Here is a 24,505-nt window from a genome sequence, read left to right as displayed (position 1 = left end):
ATGGTACATTCCGGACTATTTCAATTATTTTTCATTTTGATACCTTAGTATTCCCAAAGATACTGTTTTCTTTAAACTTCTCATTAGCTGACAAATGCTTTAATCCAGGCTTACGCATTAGTCCTCGGAATAAAATAGATAAAAGTAGATCTCCTCTCTTTGATTCAAGAGAAGGAGGTCGATGTCCCCATCTGATTTGCACCCCACCCCTGTGGCCTCTGAGGCCCCTCTGGACCCCAAGGATACCAGGGAACACAGTGTGGAAATCCCAGTTCTAAGAGTACTTCAGAGCCGGGTCATGGGAGCCCTGAGGCCTGAGAATTCTTTGGGGAGTAAGGGTGGGCTGGGGGAGGGAGTGTTCATGAAGTGTAAGTGGTTATAGTGTGAGCCTATTTATGCATTTGTTTCTCCAGGCGTTAATCACTCACTTCTTCACCCTTTCATGGGTAGCTCTTTAGGGCAGCTCAAATTATTTTGTTTCTGTTGAGGTTTAGCTGCGGAGTCAGGCAGTGAGCTGGCCAGAGGGAGCCCCAGCTGAACCCGCTATGGAACCTGGGTATCCAACCCCTCCCCCGCTAGGGTAATCCCTGGTGAGGACTTTGCAGCCCTCTCCCTGGACTGCTGCTCCCCGTGCCTCACCCCTCTGTATGTCTGTATTTCTGGAACTCCCGTCTGGCACCCAGGGGTAGGGGGATGACTAGGAAGGTAAGATCTGTGACCAGCTGTGGTTGCTCACCCCCACAGCCCCTCTGCAAGGGGGAGCAGCTGCCCCGCTGAGCCACTCTGGACGGGATGGGTAACTGGGAGCAGGGCTAGCACTGGGGCGAACAAAGCTACCAGGAGCTCTGCCGCAGGGGGTTCAGTGGGGCCAGACCTTAGTGACAGAACCTGCAGCCCAATTGCTGCTATGATTCATGGGTTTTCTTTTTTCTTTTGTTTTGCCTTGAGTTTCCTAGGAATAGTTCCCTTTTAAAAAATCCCAACTTCATCTTAGTTGAACTCCCCTCAGGAGAGAAGAGGGAATTTTCCAGGCCCAGCCCAGGAGAGCTCGGGCGACTGGAGTACCCTGAGAGCACAGGAAAGGAACCGGTGCAGGTAAGCCCACTGAGGAATTGAGGAAAGCCGAAGTGGCCGAAGCCTCCCACTCACCCGCACGCCCTGGGCGCCTGCGTGGGCAAGCTCACCGACTGTCCCTCCTGGGGTTTAGAAATATAGACGCTGTGCAGAGAAAAATACAGCAAATAAATAACATGGCGTTTGGGGATCCTTGAACTCTCAAAGAGAATCTTTTTGAAAAGTATCTTCAGGGGATTTGGTTTGTTTTTTCTTTCAGAAGAGAGCGCAACAGAGATGGGGAGGAATCCAGATCTGCCTGAGGTCCAGGCATCCTCTCCAAATTGCGTAGGTCAGAGAGAACATGTTATTTATTAGAACGTGACATCTGTTGCTGTGAAATGATAAGCTCCATTACAAAGCCCGGCCATCAATTACTGCTAATACAGCCCTCATCCCGGCTAAGCTGCTTACCGTCCTTTCCGGCCGTACCAGGCACAGGGCGTTTACCAGCCAGCGCAGACAGCTCACTCCCCTTTGGAAGGACCCCTCAGACTATCTTTTCCAGGTCCTCCATCTGTGTTCCCGGTGTCCTTTGATTCCATTTTCTGGCCCCTCTGAGGACTGTTTAAAGACTGAACCTCCCCCTCTCCATCCTGCTTTCTCAGTGGAAAACAGGGTTAGGGTTTGCTTTCTGGACTCAGTCATGCAAACCAGAAGAAGCTGCACATGGAAAGAATAACTAGCAGGTCAGCACATCTTTGTCGGGGAAATGAACTCAGTTGTGCCCTTGTGAAAGCTCCTGAGTGCCCCGGGTTGGTGTCTGATTAGCCCTCTCAGCCATTGGGGAAGTATTCGTGATAAGCAAGTGTAGCTCCTTCCATGTTTGTGAGCTATGGTCGTTTTCTTTCTTGGAAAAATAGACAGACATCTTACAGAGTCAGAAAGGAAGGGGTAGAGGAGTTGGTTTTGGATTTTATGGTTTACCAAAGTAGAAACATATACATACTAATGGAATCAGAGTTGCCTTTAAACTGTTAGAAGAAGAAACATACAGGAAGTAAAGAAAATGCAAAGAATAGTGGCCTGGTAGGTAGGAGATCTGGGCCTCATGGGGCACCGTTATTAATTTCCTGTGTGATCTTGGGAAAGACACTTCACCTTTCTGGGCCGTAGTACCCTCATCTGAAAGTTCAGGGCTATTAGCTGATGCTCGCTAAGCTCTAAGTTATTTCTGGGATTGTAACTGAAAATGGTGTTTAAGGTAGGTTAGCAGACGTTTTTATTCATGTTGAAAAAAATTCCATCTCTGTTGCCAGAGGTCAGACACAAATTGAAAACACTACTAAGTGGAATTAAGTACACTATGTACGTGATGCTTTTTCGTACAACCTGTATCTGGTATTTATAGAACACTTCAGTTGCAGAACGTGCACACATATGCCCCGAACACACACCCAGTAAAATAATTCTAGCTGCAATACATTTTCAGATGTCAAGTTAAAACAGCTTCTTGGGAATTAGGCTTGACGGTTCAGATGTGCGTGTTGCGTTCTGACAGGTGCCGCCAGGGCTGCTCAGGGCTGTCATGTGTGATGTGGAGTCCAGCCAAGGCAGGAGAGCCAAGTGCTTGTTTCTCTCACTTCTCATTAAGGCATGAATTCTAGAAGGAAAAAAGTGGCGGGGGAGGGGAAGCATCACAGAACAATCAGACTGGCCATTCTCTGCACATCATGAATGACAAGCAGAGGCCTTGCTTCTGCAGAAATGGGATCCTGTCTTGTCTGTTGTCAGATCATTCAGCACAGGGACCACCTGCTAAAATGAACGAAATTCGTGACCTTGTAAAATAGAAGCTTTACACAGGTGGGCAAAAACAGGAACAGATATTGGGGCAGTTTCCACTATTCTAATCCACTGCCAATAGTAGAGGTAAATTGGGTGACCACACAGAAATGCATCTAGGAAGGTAAGAGTGACACTGGGGGCCAGTCTAAAGACATAGAACATAGAAGGAACCTTAGAGAGCATCTAGTACAGCCAAGATTGAATATGGTAAGCATTAACCATTGCAGTGGACATTAAATGAGATAATTGGTATAAAACCCATAACACAGTGATTGGCACAGAGGTGACATTCAATTTATCATTTTCATTTCCTGGAAGAACTTGTTCAAGGCCAGGCAGTACCAAGATTAGAACCCGATGCCCCTGATCACTGGTCCACAGCCCAGCCCAAGCTGCCTCTGACCTCTTACCTTTCCTCTGCCTGTTTCCTGCTCCTTTGCTCATGGAGCAGCACAGTGGGGTCAGGGCTGGAGGTCAGCATTTCTGCATGCACGTACCTACCCCCCTACCCATGGAGGGGCCGGGCATGGGAACCTTCTTTCCAGGGGCTCACCGCAGAGGCTGAGGGCTGCTGTGACCATGGGGAAAGCCCAGGGTATTCTCGAATAGAAGTTGCTCTTCTGAGAGTATAGAGCCCTGGCACGGAGGACCTTTAAGGGAAGGTAAACATTCCTGTGGTCCAACTTATTACTAGGATCAATGTTCTAAAGAAGAAACAGGATATTATAATGGAGCAGGCCAAAAGAAAGACACTTCTTCATAGCTGCCTCCACACCAGCAGGGAGGCAGCACATTAAGGAGAGAATAAAAAATTCCAGTGACTCCTGTCTTCCCAGACAGACATAACCTCTGGTGCTTAGTCACGCCTAATGGAAAATGGAAGCTAAGAAAGCAGAAGTGAGGCAGGAGTGGTCTAGGGTAGTCATTCATCCAAAGTCACTTCTGAGGAGAAAAAGTAGTTTGCCCCCTTGGTGTGCTCTCTGGAGAGCCAGGGCTGCGTTGCCGGGTAGAGGTGCCATAACCGTCAGGAGAACAGACTTCGGAGCAGCTGTGATTGTAAGAATCAAGTATAACAATGGTCTGCAGTTATGTAATTGCTGATGATTCATTCTGTAAGCATTTAAGAGTTATATACAGGCTATGTGCAAAGCTTTGGGGACCACAAGCCCCCCCCCCCACACACACACACACACACAGTTGCTGCCCTCCAGGTGCTAAGTAAAATTCATCCGCTCATTTCAAAGAGCCCCAGCGACAAGCTTGCTGATTGATTTTGGAATGGTCCCTTGCTGGTTGCGATTCCATTCTGACAACAGGGCCATCCATGGTATAAGCGACTCAGTCCATGGAATGTAAGTCAGAATTGCAAAGCGGGAAGCTCTGTAGCTCGTCTCAAAATCAAAATCAAAATTTAGAAAATCAGAATTTTCCATTATTGATCATTTTGGGGGATTAGATAATCCTTAAACTGTCATCATTCCAGTTGTCCAGAAAAGTGAAATTTATGGGAGCATCTATGTAAAGGCAAGACTATGTTGTTTTTCTCAGAATAAATGATAATGGGTCATCCAGTCCCTCCTGATTATCTCATAGATGGCAATAGTAATAAATATGTATTGAGTACATGGACTGCACCAGCATAGCTGTAAATGCTGTACATACTAACTCCTGTAATTCTCATAATCCTGTGAGATAGGTACTGCGTTACACCTGTTTCACAGGTTATGAAGCTGAGCCCCCAAAGTGAAGTGACTTGTCACAGAGTAGCTTAGTGCAGGAACTGAGAATATGCATCAGACTTCCCAACTTTTAGACTGGCATTCTGCTCCTAAATGCCCTCCCTGCCTCTCTTCCTCAGCTTGAGTGCCTGTCCTTTTAGAGCTGGAGTCTCCAGGCTCTCTGCCTTGGACACCCAGGTTTGGTGTGCCCCAGTGTGGGTTTGTAGTGGCAGACAGTTTGATTCGGTTCCACCCAGATCACCAGCACTTTCCCATTCATTCATTCTTTCATTAAGCAAATGTTTATTGAATTCAACGTAGGTATCAGGCGCTATGTTAAGTGACATGTGGGACATAGTCCCTGCCTTCACTGAACTAGAGGCGGGATGAAAATTCTGTATAAATAACTCTTGTGAGACAGCAATATGTAGTAGGAGTCCTGAGAAAAGGATACGATGTCTGTTTCCTGAGATCAAGGAAGCTGACATTGGAGGATGGGTAGGATTTGCTGTGTAGAGCTGGAGGGAAAACACTTCTGCCAGAGGGGACAGAGTGCCCAGAGGCCCAGAGCCCGGGAAGCATGGGGCTTACAGGTAGGCCAGCATACACTGACCTATGACTGAAGAGGGTAGCGATCGAAGGGGCAGGGAGCCAGGTTCTGCAGGGTGGAGGGAACTTGCGCTCTGGGATCACACCCACCAGAATTCAAATCCTGGTTCTGCCACGTTTTGGTAGTATTTTCTTACCTCTGTGGATGCTGGTTTTCTCATCTGTACAAGAGCGTAACAGTCCTCTTTCACAGGGGATTGTGAGTGTTCGATGCAAAAAAGATGGTAAAATACCTGGCATATTATTGGTGTTCCGTGAACAATAACTGTTATTAACTGCCTTGCTAAAACATTCAATCTTTTTTTTCTGTAGACAATAAGGTTTTTCTTAAATTAACAAATTACATGTTGATACAATGATCTGCTTTGGTTTAGATAGTAAATTATAATAGATGCCCTTGGCCTTGGAAATATTAAGAAAGGCAGTAAAAACTAAGTTCTGTGGTCCTGCTTGTAGAAAACTATCAAAAGAATGTATCTTGGGCCCTTTCACCGCTTCTTTGCCACCTCAGCGCCCAGGGCTCTCAGGGACCTACTCTTGTTCTCCAGAGTTAAGGTTGCCAGTTTCAGTGTAAGTATATCCCGTGCAATGTTTAGGACATACTTACACTGAAACATGATTTGTGGTTTATCTGAAGTTTAAATTGGTGGGCATCCTGTATGGAGAGACAGCTCAAGAATCAATCAGAACAGTGTGTCTGCCTGTTTGGGGAAGGAGGACCCATCCATCTTGTAGTCTTCTCTCTCAGGCAATACAGGCCCTGCACAGCAGACTTTAGCATTGCCTTCATATCACTTCCTGGGTAGAGACATTAAACGCCGATGGGTCCTACTGTGTGCGGGACCCACCTGTGTGCGGGGATGTAGGAATGAAGTGAGTAGGACCTCTTGTACCAATCTTCACATACCCCGGCCCTCTTTCTTCAAAACATTCTCTCAGACAGTTGGCAGAATGGAAAAAGCCTTTGTGGTCTGATAACTTGTCTCATGAAATAAGAGCAAGTCCTCTTTCACAGTTTCTTCCAGGAACTTTAGCTGTCCCTTGTGGTGTGAGTGGTTTGAAACGGCCATAGCAGGCATGATCGTAACTGACCAAATGCTCCCTGCACTGGTGTCTGAGGATCACAGTATGGGAGCTGGAAGGACAATCAGCTGCCTCACTTGGGAAGTAGCAACAGAGAAAACCCAGAGAAGGAAAATGCTTGCCCAACATCACACAACTATTCAGAATCTGAGTCAGAATTTTAGTTTGCGTCTACTACCTTGGGTTCCTCAGTAATGACTTAGAGTGTCTGAGAATTCCTGGTGCACTTGTTTGGGTGATTTCTGAACGTTTTCTCTGGATTACCTGATAACAGTGGTCTCTCGCTCTCCACTTGCCTGTGTGTCCTTTGGCACTGCCACACTCAGCGTCCTGTGTGACTCATCTTTCAGGCAGAGTTTGTGAAGCCCCTACGAACAAGATCCCTGCTGGTGGGGAATTCATGGCACTTTCTAAGACCAACTTGATCTTGGCCCTTCTCGTTAGTACCTCCTTGCTGATCTGATTGCCCCACCCTGACCAAGTGTTCTGCAGTTGAGATGGAAAAATCCACCTCCGAGCAGGTGGCTTCTAACCTCAGTTGCAGAGGAATAATTTGCCCACATAACATGAGGTGAAAATTAACACAAAGCAGGGCGTAGGTTTGAACAGAATAGCGCCCTTGGGCTTAAGAGTGACTTTGACCGATTCCTTCTAGACTAGGATGATTATCCGGCTGCCAGAGAGTTCTTAGAGGAATCACTCTATTAATGGCATCACTGGCAAGGTGGTATTAGCCCTAAAACCAGCTTTATCTGCACCCTCTGAAAGCAAACTTGACCGTGCAGGCAGAGCCAGCCCACGTGGGAGCCCGGAGCAGCGATCATGGGATCTTCCACTCTTTATTTTCTTGTTCTTGCCACGACCTGTCATAAGACCAAGAAAACTTGTTTTGAAAATGCTTGACAGCCAAAACAACCTGTTCTCAGCCCTGGACAAGAGGGTTTGTCCTCTCTGACCATTTATGCACTGTCAGATGTTTGACTAGCTACTGACTGGAAAAAATGAACTTGCTGTTTTCTTCTCATATTGTTCATAGGCAAGTGGCAGCGGCTTTCCAGGTCCTTGTTTCCTTTTTCCTTCCAGCCCTTCACCAGAGACATTTCAAGACTGTGCCTGAGTCTAACTGGTGAATGAACGTTAGCAACATATACTTATGAGGTTATAACTGATGGTTACCTCTCTGCAGGTTTTCTTTCCCAATCCTATTAGATTTTAACCTGCGATTTTCCACTTGGCATTTTGATCCTCTCTGGAGAAGTTAAATGTGTGAGTCAAAATCTCCAGTCATCTCAGTGGCTAGTTCAGCCACACTGGTGGCTCCAAGGCCTGCAGCAGCATCTCTGTTCCTCCCACTAAGCCACGCAGGTCTTGGTCTTGAATGGTCTTGGGTGGGACCTATGACTGTGAAGGACTCACTTCACTCCTCCTCTGCAAATAGAGGTTTGGACTAGATAAAGAATTGGCAAACAATAGCCTGAGAGCAAATATAGCCAGCTGCCAGTTTTTGTTAATAAAGTTTTATTGGAACACAGCCACACCCATTCATTTATATGTTTAGCATGGCTACTATCACTACAAGGGCAAAGGTCAATTGTAGTGACAGAGTACATGGCCTGCTAAGCTGAAAGTACAGAGGGTGCCAAAAAAAAGTATACACATTTTAAGAAAGGAAAACTGTATTAAAATTGTAATACTCAATATATACCGATAACGAAAGATGAATACAAGTCACGTTTGACTTCTGCAATTACAAGAGGTGCTCAAAGTGGTTACCATCAGTGTCCAGACACTTCTGATTATGGCGAACTACTGCTTGAGCAACATTGACCAACGTGTCCACTTGTGTACATTTTTTGGCACCTTGGTACTTACGATCTGATCCTTCACAGAAAAAGTTTGCTGATCCCTGGACGAGATAATCTTTAGGGTTTTCAAAACCAACTTTCTGTTTCTATGACTTTTGAACTTGTGGCAGTTCTTTTACAAGCAGAGCTCCTACAGTAACCAGTAAGGGAGCTTGTCTCTTCCCTGTAGTAGTTACAATACAAAACATGCTTTCAGATTGTTGAAATCGACAAAGGGTGGAGGCTCATTTTGCTGTATTTTGAGAGTTGATTTTGCTATGTTTGTATTTGTTTATTGGGCTGCTGGCTGTGTATCCATGGTGTCTTACCAGTTTTGGAAAAAAGGCACCCTGGCTGTGTAAGTCTGACTGCATTCAGTGGCATGGTTCTAGATGGGACACCCACTGGAACCTATGTGGAAGAGAACTCTGATTTGTCTGCGTGATAACCATGCCAGGAAAGGAGCCAAGTGAGGACCTGTGTAGCTGCCCAAACCCACCCACCCCGTCTGTCCCTGTTACCTTCATCTCCAGGTCTGAGCAGTGGCATGGGCAGGAACAGCTCAACGTGGCTGTAGCGAGAAAAACAGGAATGGGTCCTGAAGATGCCTAAAAATGCAGAGACTAGGAAAGAACTAATCTTTCTAATCTTCTTACCCAATGCCAGTCCAAAGATTCTAATTTATAAAATCTGCAACCCAGTGACATGCATCCCAGGCTCATGTTGCAGATGCATTAAAGGGAATCCAAGGCATAGAATTGAACCGTCCCCTTACCAGGGCCCCCCTGGCCTATAAAGAACTTTTGTACCAACTAGAAAAAGGTGCCCCCTTTGGGTTGGTGCAGAGATCGACTAATAGCTTTGGGTAAGAAAAACATGCCCCTTTCTCTGGGCATATAGGCCTGGGAGAGCACACAGCTTAGAGAGTGGAGCAGGGGCAGGGTGTCAGCCCCGCGTGCTCCTCAGGCCTGACACCTTCGTGCAGGGCAGGAACTGCGCTCCCAAACGCAGCAGCCACTCCTGATAGCTGGTGTCTTAGGCGTCTGCGGGCTCCTCCCACAGGGGCCTGGCCAGCCAACAGCAGGTCAGCTCTGCTTGGCCTTGGTGTTTGAGACCACAGCTGCCAAGGCTGGTCCGCATCAGCAGTGCTGCAGTGTGTGTGTGTGTGGGGGGGGGGGGGGGGGGGGCTTAGAGCCTCGGGGCTGGAAGACGGGTGCCCCATGGCTGGGAGCACAAAGCCGTGGTCCTCGCCCAGCAGGCATTGGAAGCCCCGATCTAGTTTAGGTTCTGGCTCTGCTCTGCCAGCTTCTGACCTAAACTGGCTCCACTTAGGAAATGCACATGATTTTCCACACAGTTGTATCTCAAAGGTAACATGCTAGCTGCACAAAGAAATGTGTTAAGAGGTCCAGAATAGACAAGCTCACAGTGGTGGGAACTGACCTCACTCCCGAGGCATTGGGTTACACGCTGCCCAGTGTGTGCAGTGACGACCTTCTGCCGGGACACCCTTCTCTGCAGGGTGTGTTGTCCCAGTGTTTTGAGAAGGCTTTGTGGACTCTCCATGGGTGAGACAGCCTTGTGGTCAGATCTGATTTCCACCTCTCCACGCACATTGGAAGCTGTATTTGAGCCAGCCATGTGGGCAAATTTTGAAAGACTCCTAACCCACCCTTTGCATTGTGCCTCTATCAGCCGTTCCCATCAGTTCAGAGGCCAGAGGATTGGAAAGAGTAAGCCTGGGAGCCCACAGTAGCCAAGGACTCAGTACCTACTTCCTGTCTCCTTTCTTGGTTCTGAAAGGCGACTCGGAACGGGAGGGAGTGTAGATTGTCACTGTTTTGAGCCCTAAAAGATGCAGAGCGCCATGCTAAGGAGCGGTTAGAGCCCTGTGGACAAGAGCACTTCTCTCTGTGCCCCAGAAAGATGCGATGGGGAGGATGGAGGGTGGTATGTGGGCGTAGGTGCCGCTGCACCCCATGGGAAAGGCTGATGAGAGCTCAGTGGAGTTGACACCAGGAATAGCCCTGTATGCTCGCGTGGGGCCCAGGGCCCAAGGTCTGAGAGAGAGAGAGAGAGATCTCCCAGTTAGCAAATGTTTCCGGTTTTAAAACCTCATTACTCTGAATCACCGAGCTCCTGATAATGCCCCTCACTTTTAGCTACAGATGCTATGGCCAGACATGGGGTTGGGGCAGCCCCCAGCAGGGCTTTCCTAGTGGCACATGGGTACCCCCGAGCCGTGCCCTGCCTGTTCCAAGCCTGTGGCCACAGAAAGCACAGAAGACCCTCCAGGGCTGGCAGTGTGCTGACGCTGGGCACCGGCTTGTATCCAGGTCCCACTCTGCCTTTACTATGCGCCTCTATTTCATGCACAGGATTGCTGCTTGGATTAAAATGAGGTAGTTGTAAAAGCATATTATAAACTATAAAATATCAAGTATGAAGTTAGTTTATTTATTCATGCAACAACTACTGAATGCTTACTAGGTGCAGGTACTTTAGGCAGTGGTCCCAGGTGTTTCAGGCCCCCTCGTAAACAGGAGCTATTCAATAAATGTTTGTTGAATTAATGTGACGGGAGTTCCTCAGAGTGTGTTTATGTGGCTGTGTCGGGGAAGTGGAGGGTGGGAGAAAACGAAAGCAACACAGTTGGAGTTCTTACCATGTGCATGGCCCTGGTGACTCACGACCACCACGCGAGTCCTATGGGCCCCTGGAGAAAAACACATGGAGACTGAGGGAATCACTTCCGGAGACACATAGGCTCTAAGTGACAGAGCCGTATCTGAGTTCAGTTTTCTCTGACTCCCACCTCCGTGTCCTTCCCTCTGAATATGGAAGGAATGGCTGCAGTGTATTCTCCTTGCCACAGAATGATACTAGTGGGTTCTATCTCTAATCCATTTTTCTTCTCCCAAGGATCCCCCAGATCCCTGACCCAGGCCAAATCCAAGCCCAAAATGATCACCCCTGATTCTAGGCCAAGGAAACGGGTATGGTGTGAAATCAAAGCAGAATGAGGCTCCATCACCACAAGCCAAACCTCATGCTCACAAGGGCGCAGGTTGCAGCAGATCAACAGCCTTCGATGCACACGCGAAATTCCTTCCATGTCAGCCACTGTGAGAAAAGGCTCATCCAAACAGTGGGCTCTTGGCAGAGGGAGGGCAGTGTCTTTTCAGGCATAAAGCTACCGGCAAGGATCCCAAATCACTGGAGGGAATCGTTGGTTTCCCTAGAAGACCTAGCTTCTTGAAATAAATTTTTAAGGGGTTTTATCTGCCCCTCTGCCCCCACCCCACCCTGCGGCCTTCCTTGCCTCTAACTCCTTGGAGAAAAGGACTATCATGCAGCTCTTGTCTTTATGTTGGTTTTCAGCTCAGCATCAATGCATCCTTTTCTCAAATTTAGCACCAAGTATTTATTCTAATAAAGAAGGGTTAAAAAAGAGAAAAGAAGAGCTAAAGAAGTTATTATCTGGCTTGGTCTCCAAAAACCAGTCCCTTTAATTGGCAGTTGTTGCCTGGACTTAACAGATTTAGGAAAGAAGGGTATTCATTCATTTAGTCAGTCATTCAGCAGGAAATTGGGGTATTTCTGTGGCACTAAGGTGCAGCCCCCAGAAATGAGCATGGAAGCCTCTGGTGTTTACACCAGAAGGGGCACGAATCTAAAGAGCTACATTTAAAGCTGAGTGGACCCAGGGCTCCAGAGCCAGCGACACCCAGGGATTCTTGCCCACAACGCTCAGAAAAGCAACCTGGCCTTGGGGTCCAGAGCACATGGCGGAGGCCACAGCTGCCCTCACCATTCGGTTCCCAAGGCCCCACTGAACCTGGGCAAAAGCTCCATCCTAGGCTGACCACAGAAGTAGACACTGTGTACACAAGAGACCAACCAGCAACCCCAGACAACTTAGGTAGGACTGTTTGTCCCAGAAGGCAAAACTAAGACCCATGGCTGGGAGTTTCCAGGGGCCAGATTTCCCTTCAGAAGGAAGAACATTGTAACTATAGAAATGCCTTTAAGTAATAAGCTTGCCCTCATGTAAGGTGTTCAGGCAGACACTGGAGGGTCAAAAGTGCTATTAGGGCAGGTCCTGCCTTGGACAAGATCTGCGATCACTCCCAACTGTGAGTGTCTCTGATTAGCACCAAATGAGTGGCTCGGCAGTTTGTGCTATGGAACTTCAGAGGCAGGACAAATGGCTGTGGGCTGGGATTGTTGGTGGCAGGCGCTGTGGAGGGCCTGATACTCATGCCAGGCCTTGAGGGTGGGTAGGTTTTCGGTAGAGAGGCCCCCAACAGGTTGCATGGTTCAGGAAAGTACCCTTTACCTGCAAAGTAGAGGGACTCCTACTTAGCTGGCTCCCAGAGTTGCCAAGGGGAATTAATTATTATTTGTGATGTACTTTAAGATCCCCGGATAAAAGACCTTGTATAAATGCAAATTATTATTATTGTCATTAAAGGTGCTAGACGTCTGGCCAGCTGGATAATGCCCTGATGTAGCTCTGAGCAGAAAAGAAAATGAATCCCAGGCAGAAGGTTTGCTCTGGTCATTCCAGAGCAACAGCAGTGAGAAGGCCAAGGAAGGCTTGGCCCAGGACTGAAAGTGAAGCCACCGCCTCCCGACCAGGGTTAGCATGAGCTCTCTGCTGTGGGACTCAAGTGTCTGTGTATCCCCCTGAAGGCCAGGGCCTGCTCACATTCATTCTTCAACCCCTGCAGGAACCAACCCTTTACTAGCACAGGAACTAACCATGAATGATGAGTGTTTGGTTGTCTGCTGGTCCGAAGGATGCAAGGAAGATGGGCAGGCTGGATGCTGGCCATCCGTTCTGGGGCTCCTAAGTCTGATGGGGAGACAAAGGGGAGATATGTAGAAACCTCAGACATATTTAATGCCTCTGGCGGTGCTTATTAAGGCTCTTAAGGGAACCCCTCTAGCAAAGCACAGGGAGAGGTCATTTGTTAATTACTGCCTCCACTTAAACTCTCTGTGGCTAAAGTGGTTGGATTGATACCAAAGCAATAACCAGAATAGTGAATAATATATTAGACCTGGAAGTGAACTCAGAAGCCATCCCTTCACTTTACAGATGAGGCATCTGGGACATAGAGAGGTAAGGTGCTTATCCATGGTCGAATAGCAAGTGAGAAGCTGAGCTGGGATCACAAGTCAGGCCTCCCCATTTCTAGTCCACATCTTGTCAGGATAACAATACCTCCCATTTCATAGCACTTTACAGACACAGTACTTCTCAGCACCCTGCAGAGTTTAAAGATGCCAAAGGACTTTGTGTTAGAGGAACCTTCTGGCTATCCCTTGCTCTTCTGGGGCTCCTTCTGTAGAGAACATTTACGGTGCCTCCGTGTGCACCGGGTGGATTGCACGTGCCCTTGTGATCCACCAGATGCTCAGAGTAGGCCTCATGCTTCTAGGCTGCATTAGGCCTCCCAGGAACCAGACGGGGATGGCCAAGCAAGAGGGAAGTCAAGTTCATCCCTTTGTCCCTTGTGATCAGTCATGATTCTACTGAAAAGCCCAATGCAGGTCCCTAGATGAGGGGTAAAGATACGAGTCACTACCTTTGGACACACAAACCTGCAAGGCGACGGGCCGTTTAGGGGGATTTCTAAGAACAAATGTAGGTGTAATGGGAATTGGTAGTAAGTAGCTCTCGAAATCATTACTGGGCTGCTGGCAATTCCAATTTTAATGGAGAAGACTAAAATACAGCTGAGAAGGGGAAGATCACCACCAAATCAAAAAAACATGAGCTGTCATCTACCTCACACCCTCACTGCACAGATGAGGAAATGGAGGAGTGATTCAGTGTCATGCAGCAGAGCCAGAGGCGGAGCTCTAGACTCCCGCCGAGTGGCCAGTGCCCGTTCCGCTGGAAGTCGTGGTGTGGAGAGCAGGTGCACGCTGACGTCAGGCTGCTCCGGATTCAGGAGCATTGCCACCTATTCGCTGTGTGATCTTAGAAAATTTCCTTGACATCTCTGAGTCGTAAATTTCTCATTGGCAAAAAGGGAGATAATAATACCTACCCGGTAGCAGGCCCATTAGGAGGCGTAAATGTAAAATGATATAAATGAAACAACAGCACGACGTCTGGTACACAGTAGGCACCTCCCTTCCTTTATTCTCCTGGCTTCCAGACTTTTGCCACAGGCCACAGGAAGACATTTATTTTATATCCTAATCCAGTGTATATACAACTGAAACAAGTTTCACAAAAAAATGTTCCTCCTTGCCACGTGTGGTCACTCTGCTTTTATTTAACTTTATTTTAATGCTGGTCAGGACCCACTAATGGATTCCACCGATCATTTGAACATGCCTGTTTGATACCCTGTGTAGATATCATTTATGCACATGGTATCTCTGTTCTCCCTTTCTGTCCTTCCTTCCCACCCGCCCTCTCTGTAACTGGCGCCAGGGGCCACAGAGCTACCTGTCCACAGCATGCGCGGGGCCCTGGGCTCATGCAGACCCACAGGGCAGGTGCGCTCCTCCTGTGCCCCTCGCACCCTCTGCAGTGCACCTCAGCATGATCGAGAGGACCCCTGAGACCCTCCACCTGCCGAAAGTTCTGCCTCCTCCTGCCATCCTGCTGTGGAACTTCCCCACGTGCCAGCCCAGCAGGAAGGGTAGGCCTCTGGCATCCTCTCCTGTTGAATACTTTCTTTATATGGTATTGCTGCTTTTCCACCTGTAAGCTCAGGGAGCCTGGTGTCTGGGGAGATTATGTCAGCTGCCAGGCGGGGGGATTCTAGTGAAAAGAAGAGGGACCAGGGCCATCCTTGCTGCCCCTCCCCTAGCTCTTCAGGGGTAACTGTGAAACACCAGCGAGGAGGGTAGATATCCAGGGTGCTGGCGTGACCGAACGTTGTGCCTAAAAGGCAGCAGGCAGCGGCCTGAGCAGCTGTGCATGGCATGAGTTGCAGCCTCTAGATGCTGAGTCCAGTGGGAGAAACCAAATCTATAGCCAGGCAAACAATAGTTAAAAGCCCCAGCGAGAGACTCTCTGGGGAGGAGATTGTTTTATGCCCCAAAACAATCTCCTACGTGTTCTCTCAGGTCTTTGGGGGTTGGCACTTTCCTGTGGAGGCTGATGCCTGGCAGTGCTGAGCGGAAGCTTTGAGGCACCATGTCCGCCAGGACCTGTGTGGCTTGGGGCCTGTACCTACACTGGCCAGGGCCTGCACTCCATGTGGGCAGCTCCGCTGCGCCCCTGAGCACTTCCTCTTTGAAGTCCATCCTTTGGTTTTTCCCCTTTCGCTGACTAAGAAGGGGAGGGTCATCTGTGATCTTGGAGGTGACTCACTGCTATCAGACAGGTGACTGTCCCCAGTCGTCCAGGACAGGTGGGCTGCGGACTGAGCAGAGGACTTGAAGTGCCTGCTGCCAAAGCACCTGCCACCTGAGGCACACCAGGCAGGTGCAGATGGGGCGACAAGATGAGTCCCAGGCCTCAGGCAGCACCACATTCCTTAGCACCCCCACACCCACTATCTGGCCTCAACCTCAGCCCAATGAGGTGTGTGTACCCCATCATCTCAGCCAACCCCCACCCCGGGGCCCAGCCTTTCTCAGTGGCCACACTGCCACCCATCCTCCCAGCCTCCCATCTGGTAGGTTCATGATGGAAACAGCATCAGCCTGAGAGTAAGGAGACAGCGAGGACTGGCTCAGACTCGGCCTACTAGCTCTGGGGCCTTGGGGCAGCCCCTGGGGGCATTCATGCACCAAACTGACATTTACCTGCTGTGAGGCCCTAAAGAAGGTGAGCACCATGGGGCACTAAGGATGAACCACCCCCAAATTCAAGCGGCTCACAGAGGCCTATGCTAACAGCTGTCATTATCATATGCCATATTGAGGGGACCATCAACTTTTCTGGCCCTCAGTTTTCCCTTCCCTGTAATCATTAGTCCAGATACGACCTCTGAGGTTTTTTTGTGTTACCAAATCCTATAATTCTAAAATACGTCTTTCAATTAGCCAAATGTTGACATTCATTTGAGAAATATTTATTGAGGGTCTCTGTGTTGGGCACTGTACTTGAAGCTGGGATTGAAAGATGGATGAACATGACAATGGGTCTTGCCATCAGGGAGCGTCCAGTGCGGTGTGGGAGCGTAGTCGGGATATGACAGACGTGAGCACAGAGATGGATCCCAGAGGAAGAAGGTAGCCCTGTAACTAGGGGAGCCACAGGAGCCCGTGGGGACTGCCCTGTCCCTCTCACTGGGCGCCTGGCCCTCTCCGGTCCTCCTGCCCCTTCTCATGCACTGTACCAGGGGATGCCCAGGGAGCAGATGTCAGCAGCCGCTGGGAGCAAGGCCTGGCCCTTGCAGTTGCAGAAGCTGGCTGCAAGCTGCTCTAGCCCAAAGGAACTGGCCAAGCTCCAGAAGACCTCCTCAGAGTGCCTCAGGAGAGAGAACGAGTAGGTAATTTTGATCATTTTAGTGAGCATTTAAAAATACCCTATGATTTAGAAGGAGCCAGATTTCATCCCAATACTTTGATGTCTAGAAATAGATCCCAGTTGGTTGTTGAAGTCCTTCTAAGTAGCTTTTGATTTAATTCAACACATACTAGACTACAGTCTCGGCCGTCTCACAGGCAAGGAGCCCGAGCTGTGTAAGACATAGTCTAGACACCAATCTCAGCATCTCAGACTCAGCAGACAATGGCTGGGCCTGAGGTGGGAGGCCCTGTGTACCATGAAATCCAGCACAGGGGAGATTGATTCCAGCTGAGGGCAAGGGCTGCTGCCTGACGCTGTGAGGTTGGGATATGTTGTTCTCAGTATGATATCAAGCCTTTGCATCTCAAGTGTGTTAATGTTCTTGTTTTGCAAGTTTGTACCCTCTAAAAATGAACTGGGCCTGCTCGAGGGTTGGCGCATTTAGGGAGACTGTACGTGAACCAGTTACAGCCACTTGTTTGTTCCTGTAGCCCACACTGGAGCGCCAGGCTGACATCGCCCGGGGCACAGCTACAAAATAGGCTCCCATCGTGCCAGTCACTTGCTCACCAAGGCACCCAGAGTTGGAAAGCCAAGTCCTTACAGGGGCCTTGGGGTGTTTGGGGTGAAGGGCACTGAAGTAGAACCAGTCTCTTTGTAGAGATCCTATTATAAGAATGACCCCTTTGACACAGGGAGAGTAACCCCAAATGAGTCAGTATTTACAGTGGCCGTTCACGACAATGAGGGCAAGGCAAGACCACGAGGAACGATTAGCGGGACTTGTCTTACACTATTTACAGGACTGCTTTGATTTTCAGACCACAATCGGTTTTCATATGACTGATTGAAAACATGTGCCAGTTGAAGTCACAGCTGCAGAAGAAAACTGGAAAAAGAAATGAGCCTTAGATGTTTTGGAACTTGCCTCTATTTGCCAAAATGAATTCTGACTTGATTTATGTGTTCTTGATTTCCTGAAAACGAGGGTCGTGTCCCTGAACCACTTCTCCCACCCCGCCCCACCCCACCACCACGTTGGCCTGACTCTGGCACAAATCATAAGGCTCATCTTATGATTGCCCAAAGAAAAAAAAATTTTTTGAATTCCAGGAAAAGTCTACTTTTGGTCCTGTTTTGGAAGAAAACAATTGTTTAGGCTCTTGCAAAATAAAATGTCCTAAGTAAATGAGGTTAAAGGCAGCAGGGTCCCCCTCTACGTGGTCATGCCCCAGTGGGAAGACATGCTCCAGTGGCACTAGGATCAGGGTGACCCTGGGCAGGTGTCTGAACTAAACTCACGAAGCTTGTTTTCTCACCTATGAAAAGGGAGCATGGCTCCTGTCATAGTCGACAGAATGAGCTGGTGTGAGCACCAGCTTTGCGCTGAAGCTGCCTTATGTGGTTCCTTCCCTTTCCCCAGACTCCCCAACCTCCTTGGGCTTTGTAGTCTCTGTTTCTGTTTTCACTTTCTTAAAGCTGTATTGATTCAGATGTTCAGATACTGATTTCATTCATCTGAAATTATCCATCAAATAAATAAAAACTGTAATTCCAATAGGGAAAAGCCCTGTTGAACAAAGGCCATGCTGAACAAAGATTTCTAACTGCCTTCACCGCAAGGCCTCTGAGGATGTTCCTGATGGCTTCCTTTCCTAACTCTCTTCAATGCCCCAGAGCCCCTTCCGCAGAACACAGAGATTGTTGAATATCTCATATATTGTTTCTCCTGACAACTTACTATGGGCTCCTCGACCTGCCTTTGGTGGGAGGGCAGGAGGAGTAGACCTTCCATCCCTCTCACGAACTTTCTGTGGTGACGGTAAATAGCTACTCAGAGCTGTGCAGTGGTCATCCTTACCCCTGTCTGGTTTGTGAAAAAGTCTCTCAGATAACAACTACCACCCCCCCTCACCGCACCGCCGACCACCCTCACCGCACCGCCGCCCCACCTACTGCACCGCACCGCCACCCCACCCCCACGGCACCGCCACCCCCCCTCACCGCACCGCTGCCCCCCTCACTGCACCGCCACTACCTATGATGCATTGGGCCCTGGGTTTGGCTAGTGCCTTAATTCAACAGATGAAGACTCAAGACACAAACAGGTCAAGTGCCTTACTGAAGGTCACATTGATATCTCAGAACCACAACTGGGTGGCACTTAGAAATCATCAAGTATACGTCTTCCTGTTACAGGTGAAGAAACTGGGTCCCAGTTCCCGATGACAAAACAAGCCAGGGTCTGGACTAGAACCCACGTTTTCTGTCTCATGGTTCAATGCTCTTTATGCTTCCCCCACTGTCTCCCCTTTATGATACATGCTATCCTGAATAGAAAAAGATCTGTTTGAGGCCAATTTCAATACCGGGCATGAGCAGTCAGAGCCCCCATGGTTCTTAAATATCCCTGCACTCCACAGCTTCTGCCTCCGCCCTGACCAAGCCTTTGACCAGAGCCGCACCCTGGAGCACACCAGTAGGCTTGGGCAGAAGACAGCAAGGGCGGGCAGGTGCCGCTCACTGCAGAGCTCATCCTTAGATACCACAAGTAATGCCACTAGCAGCTCTGAACTGGATTTCAGGAGATGCACAGGGTCCCAATGACTTTGGCTGGGTGCCCATCCCTGAGGCTGGCCATCTCTGTGCCTCCAACTGCCAACTCCATGTAAGTGAGAAGTGATCCAGGAAGCCACAGAGAAAAGAATGAACTGAAGGCGACGACCCTGGGGCCTCTCTTTCCACCCAGGGTCCAGCTGTCCCCACAGACTCAGAGCCTCTCCCTCTCAGACCCAGCTTGGTCCCGTGGTAACAGTTGTCATTGATTGATCGTCTATTATGCCAAGCGCCAAGCCAACTGCTTACTTGGACCATCTCATTTAATCCTCATGAGGATTACCCTTTAAAGTGGGCATTATTATTTCCCTTTATAGTTGAAGAAACTAAAACTAAAGAGGTGAGTCACTTGCCCAAGCGATACAGCCCGTAAGGAGCAGGGCCCGGCCTGAACCCAGCGCTGGCTGGCTCCAGAGCCCTCACTACACGGCGCGTCCTTCATAGCCTGCAGCCCACAGGGCCCTGGAGTTCATCAGGCTGGGCTCCCTGCTTTGTAGATGCGCGCAGAGAAGGGAAGAGATTTACTCCTGGATCCAAGATCCAGAAGAGTAGCCCCACTGGGCCCCTCAGTCCCCGACTTCTGCTCCAAGGAGTCTGTCTCGTCCACCCACTGCTGTACCTGTGAGCTGAGGCCCCGGACCAGGAGCCAGTCTTCCGAATTCATGGGTAACCTACCCGGCCTCGGCCTGAGCTCAGTTCTTTTAGTTTTATTCTCCCAGCCTGAGACTCTGGGATTGGACTGAGTTGTAATTTTATAAAACCTGGCTGGAGCAAAGGACTGAGATCAGTGGAAAGGGTCAGAACCTTACTTTGTCCTAGGGCATATCGCGCTCCAGTTTGGTCTAAAAATAAACTCCCTCCAGTGTGACCAGAGGGAGGAGCTTGAGTGCCTCAGGGCCCCTCTCCCTGCCAGCCGACTGTCTTGGCCAGTTAATGGGGAGGTGAGGAGACCTTCCCTCCCCGACTGTAACACACACTTCTAAAGCTTACCAACACTTTGTCTTTGGGTCCAAGAGTTTTTTAAAAGGCGACAGATAACTAGTGCCAATGGCAAGATATACTCTGGGCAGCTCTCCATTTTCTCCAATAAAAAAGTGAAATAAATGGAAACAGTGCTGTAAAAAAATCTATACATGGGTGGGAGGCTGTTGTCATTTTCCCTTCCTCCTCCCCACCCCCCGTCGGACTTCAGGAGGACGGCTGAGAAGCGCGCACTGACAACAGCTGGTAGCATCATGCCTTTAAATAGCCCTTCTCCACACTGCTTCCCCTCCGGCGGCACGCAGTTTGCCCTGGCAGGGAAAGCCCAGGACAGGACAGGAAACTTCAGAACTTTCTGAAGGAGGGAAAGAGCCTGCTGTAAGGCACGTTCCCTCTTGCCAAGACCTTTTGGTCTCAGGAGTTTGCACTGTTGCAGCCCTTTCCCTCAGAAGTTTCCAAGGAAAAACTAAACTGCTCTTTCCTCCTTCATGTTTTCTCTTGTGAGTGTCACATCAGGGTGGGCTTATCCCCCCTCCTCACCATGAGGAAACAGAGCTCGGCCTCTCACCCTAGGTCTAGAACACGTTCTACCTCATCATGGTCCCCCTTTCCATAAGGACAATTGCGGCATGGTGCAGTGGGTCTTAAGTCGTAAGTCTCAGAGAAGGTGACAGTTCGGCTGGCTCGGGAGCGTGTTAGCAAGATGTGTATGAAGAAGGGTCTTTATCTTTCTTTCTCACTAATTGTTGGCATAATTTACATAAAGTTTGAGAATGGACTGCATTTTCTTCAGTACCAAAATATTACATTTGTCCGCTTTCTGGGGTTGCTTTCTCACCTTCTTACACAGCGTGCAATGGACATGCCTTAACTGCTTCCTGCAAACCGGGAGCCATCAGAAATTAGTTACAGCCACAGAGGCCTCGCTGAGTGCTCTCTGTGGGCAGGGCTGTGGGGTCTGCGGGTTCACTGAGACGAGGACGTGCTCGCTGCTCCAGGGCTGGCAGTGCAGCTCAGCAAGCAAGATGTGCCCACATGTGCCAGATGCCCTGGAAGAAGCCCCAAGAATGTCTCCGTGCAGGGAGAGAACCTCTAGTGACCAGGGAAGGCTTGATGGGAGCATGGGCATTCGACCTGAGCATGAATAAGGCCCAGAAATGGAAAACCGTATATGTGAGGAAAAGCAAGTGGCCGAATTGTGGGGGGTGGGGGAGCTCACATCCTGGACCCTGCAAGATGCCTGTAACATCACAGTGGGGAACCTGCAGCTTTTCTGGGACACCATCCTTAGCTTCTCAAACTGGAGGGGCGAGGGGTCGCACAATCCCAAAAATGTAATGGAGGAAAAGGGCAAATTTTTTAATGTGTTGTGGGGCCAGAGAGTGAAAATCAGAGTGCCAGGCCGAGAGTTAGGGAATATGAAGAGTCTTAGTTGGGGTGGTGACAGAGACCCCCACTCTGAGAGAATTTATCTAGCTGAAGCAGAAAGGGGAAGTAAGCCTAGTGGTCAGGGGAGAAAGGCTTCTGCAGCAGTTTTATTGAAAGGTAACAAGATGGAGTGCCAGTGCGTGTCAGGAAGGAGAGAGGATGAGAGGGAGGAAGAGGAAGAACCTGCAGGATGAATTCACCGCAGGAGTTGAGGGAGAAGTGGAAACAGCAGGGTTCTGTCGCAGAAGTACAAATGGGTCACGGCACGTTGAGATACCTAATGATGAGGAACACATTGTTGGAACAAACACACTGGTTTGAATGACAGAGACACATCCAGGTCACAGTGTCCTGCCCGTGGTTGGGAATGTGTGTGGAACTAGAAGTTTGGGAGAGAAATGAGGGCTGGAGACTCAGGTCGGGTGATTTTCTGCCGAGGGTGGTGTAAGCCTGAGAGTAACCACAGGGTGCCTGAGGGGAGTGGAAAGTAAGACGGAGGAGACTTGAGACCAGACAAGACTCCCTCTGGGAGTGGGGAAGGAGGGGCAGAGAGAGGAGGTGAGCGGCTGTGTAATGGCGCACAGAGAGCCCCAGAGGGAGGAGCCGACGTTGAAGTGCCGCAGAGAGGTTTCAGGAGCCACTCACACTGAGACAGCCAAGGCAAAGTGGTGACATTCAGAAGGGGCTTCAGTGGACTAGGTGTGGGGGTGGGGCGTCTGGTGGCATCACTGCTCTGTGCTATGATGCAGGCGTGGCCCCGGCCCCTGAGGTGTGTGAGGCTGCTCACCCCTACACTGAACTGTCCCCATGAGTTTTCACGACTCGTGAGCACCTGTTCTCCGTTCTCAGACGGCTCCGCAAGTCTGCCTCCTGCCTCCGCTCCTTCCAGTTGGTGTTCTAATCCCCTGGGAGCCTGGAGCACCAGGCTTACTAGAACCGAATCCTAAGTGCAGTGGACTCTGGGAGGCCCCCTTGGGTAAGGTGCGTGAGGCCTTGCAGTATGGGGCCTGGGTCTTCTCGGTGGCCCTCCCTAGTTCATGTCATGATTCTGGGTGAGCCACTTAAGGAAAGTGTGACTACTCTGATCTCATGGGAGTCAGTGGCAGAGGAGGGAGGAGGAGGCAGGCCTGGGTGACCAGGGCATGGGGTGCCCACCCCGACCCCTCCAGCTTCCTCTCCCTCCACTTCATCTCACCCCTTATCTTCCAGCAGAGCTTTTAGTTCCCAGCTCCCGGCAAGCCATCCCATGTCCCCAAGCCTCTGCTCCTGCTGTCTTTTGCCTAGAACCCACGTGATGCCTTCTCTACCTCCACCCACACTAATTGCCCCAGACTGGTGCCTCCTGGCACCTCCATAAGTGCCCTCACCACCTCAGTTGGTATCACATAGGTGTCTGTCTCCTCCTCTAAACTGAGATCTTCTGCATGGCAGGTGCCATGTCTGGGTCATCTCAACCCCTGGTACCTCATACAGTGCCCGGCACAGAGTGGGCCCAGCACATGCCCTTCTCCTGATGTGCAATGTAGAGCCCGCTTCTACGGATTCGAATCTGGGTGCCAGAAAGTCTAAACAGCAGAAAGGTCTGCCCCAGATCCTGTCACTAGTCTCTGACTGACCAGGGAAGTTTCTCTTGATACCCGGCTTTCTTTCCAGCCCGGCTTTCTTTCCAGCACAGCAAACTACATATATGTTTGGAAATAAATGGAGACCATGGATCACTTAGAAATCCTTTGTCTACATGAAGTCAGAGGTCCAGCTGAGTGACAAGTACAACCCTCTTGATATTTCAGATCACCGAAACGACCAGGTGGTTGGCTTGGTCACTCTGTGGCTTGTAGCTTAGACCGACCCTCGTTTTTGGCCTGGGAAACTGCAGACAGAACCTGAGTACTGATGTCTGATAGAAATTGGCAGCCAGGAGGGTCTGCGTAGGCGAGACAGCACAGTAGTGGGGTGCGCGTACCTCCCTTGGAAAAATCCAGAAGGGTTTGCATCAGCAAGAAGGAAAATCCAACCCAAGATGCATGAACAATAAATAACAACTGTTCTGAGTTAGGTTGAAAACTCTGAGTTGCACTTTTTTCGAGTTGTTTGTGCTAACCACAATTTTTTTTCTCCTTCTCTTTCCCACCAGGGCTTATTTCAAAACCTTTGTGCCTCAGTTCCAGGAGGCAGCGTTTGCCAATGGAAAGCTCTAGGAAACACCAGTCTTGAGAGGTGGCCAGCCAGACTGCTCTGTCCACATGCGTGTCAGCACATATGGCCGCTTCCTGGAAGCCACTTGGAATGTCTTTATGGCAGTGTTTCGCTCACACAGCAGCTTTGTGCGTCCTGTCTGAACCCAGCCTTGAGCCCCCCTCCTCTGGTTGCTCCCTCTTTGTTTCCTTCTGTATATTTCTCAGTTGGAAGAAATAAAGTCACAAATCATGATGCAATATTTTTCCAGGGAAAGTAAGACATCATAAATGCACACACCCTTCCTTACTCCAAAGCCTTTGTCTCTGAGACCTCTTTTAAGTTTTAAGATTAAACTCACCCCCTTTGCTTTTTCCCCCCTGAAACTAGTATCTTGCGTACGTGTGTGTGTGTGTGATTGTATACACACACACACACACACACACACACCCCATTTCCCATCTGGGGCAGCACTCCATTGGAAAAGGCACTGCCTGAATGAATCCGACTGACCTGCACAGCTTCAGCCAGGCCCCAGGCTGGAGCCCGGGAACAACTGGGTTGTAGCACCCCGCCCGCCCACCCACCCCAGCTCTCTGTGTGCACAGCCCATCCTGACCCAAGAGGCGGTCATTAAAGCCTGCTGAATGCGTCAGTGACTT

The 24,505-nt window shown here is 49.5% G+C and overlaps 1 protein-coding gene across 1 annotated transcript in view; it reads left to right on the top strand.

Moving 5' to 3' along the window:
• BABAM2 (BRISC and BRCA1 A complex member 2) overlaps positions 1-24,103 on the top strand; it is a 367,671-nt gene extending 343,568 nt beyond the window's left edge. Inside the window, exon 12 of the mRNA XM_019735370.3 lies at positions 23,803-24,103. Within this exon, the coding sequence (XP_019590929.1) occupies positions 23,803-23,866 (64 nt within the window). The 3' untranslated portion in view covers positions 23,867-24,103. The remainder of the gene's footprint in view (positions 1-23,802) is intronic.
• Positions 24,104-24,505: the final 402 nt, after the last annotated feature.

The sequence above is a fragment of the Rhinolophus sinicus genome, chromosome 2, assembly GCF_057876585.1.
Source record: "Rhinolophus sinicus isolate RSI-liver-muscle chromosome 2, RSI-T2T, whole genome shotgun sequence".
NCBI classification, from domain to species: domain Eukaryota; kingdom Metazoa; phylum Chordata; class Mammalia; order Chiroptera; family Rhinolophidae; genus Rhinolophus; species Rhinolophus sinicus.
Note: the sequence above shows the minus strand (reverse complement) of the source record. Positions and strands in the feature narration are given on the sequence as shown.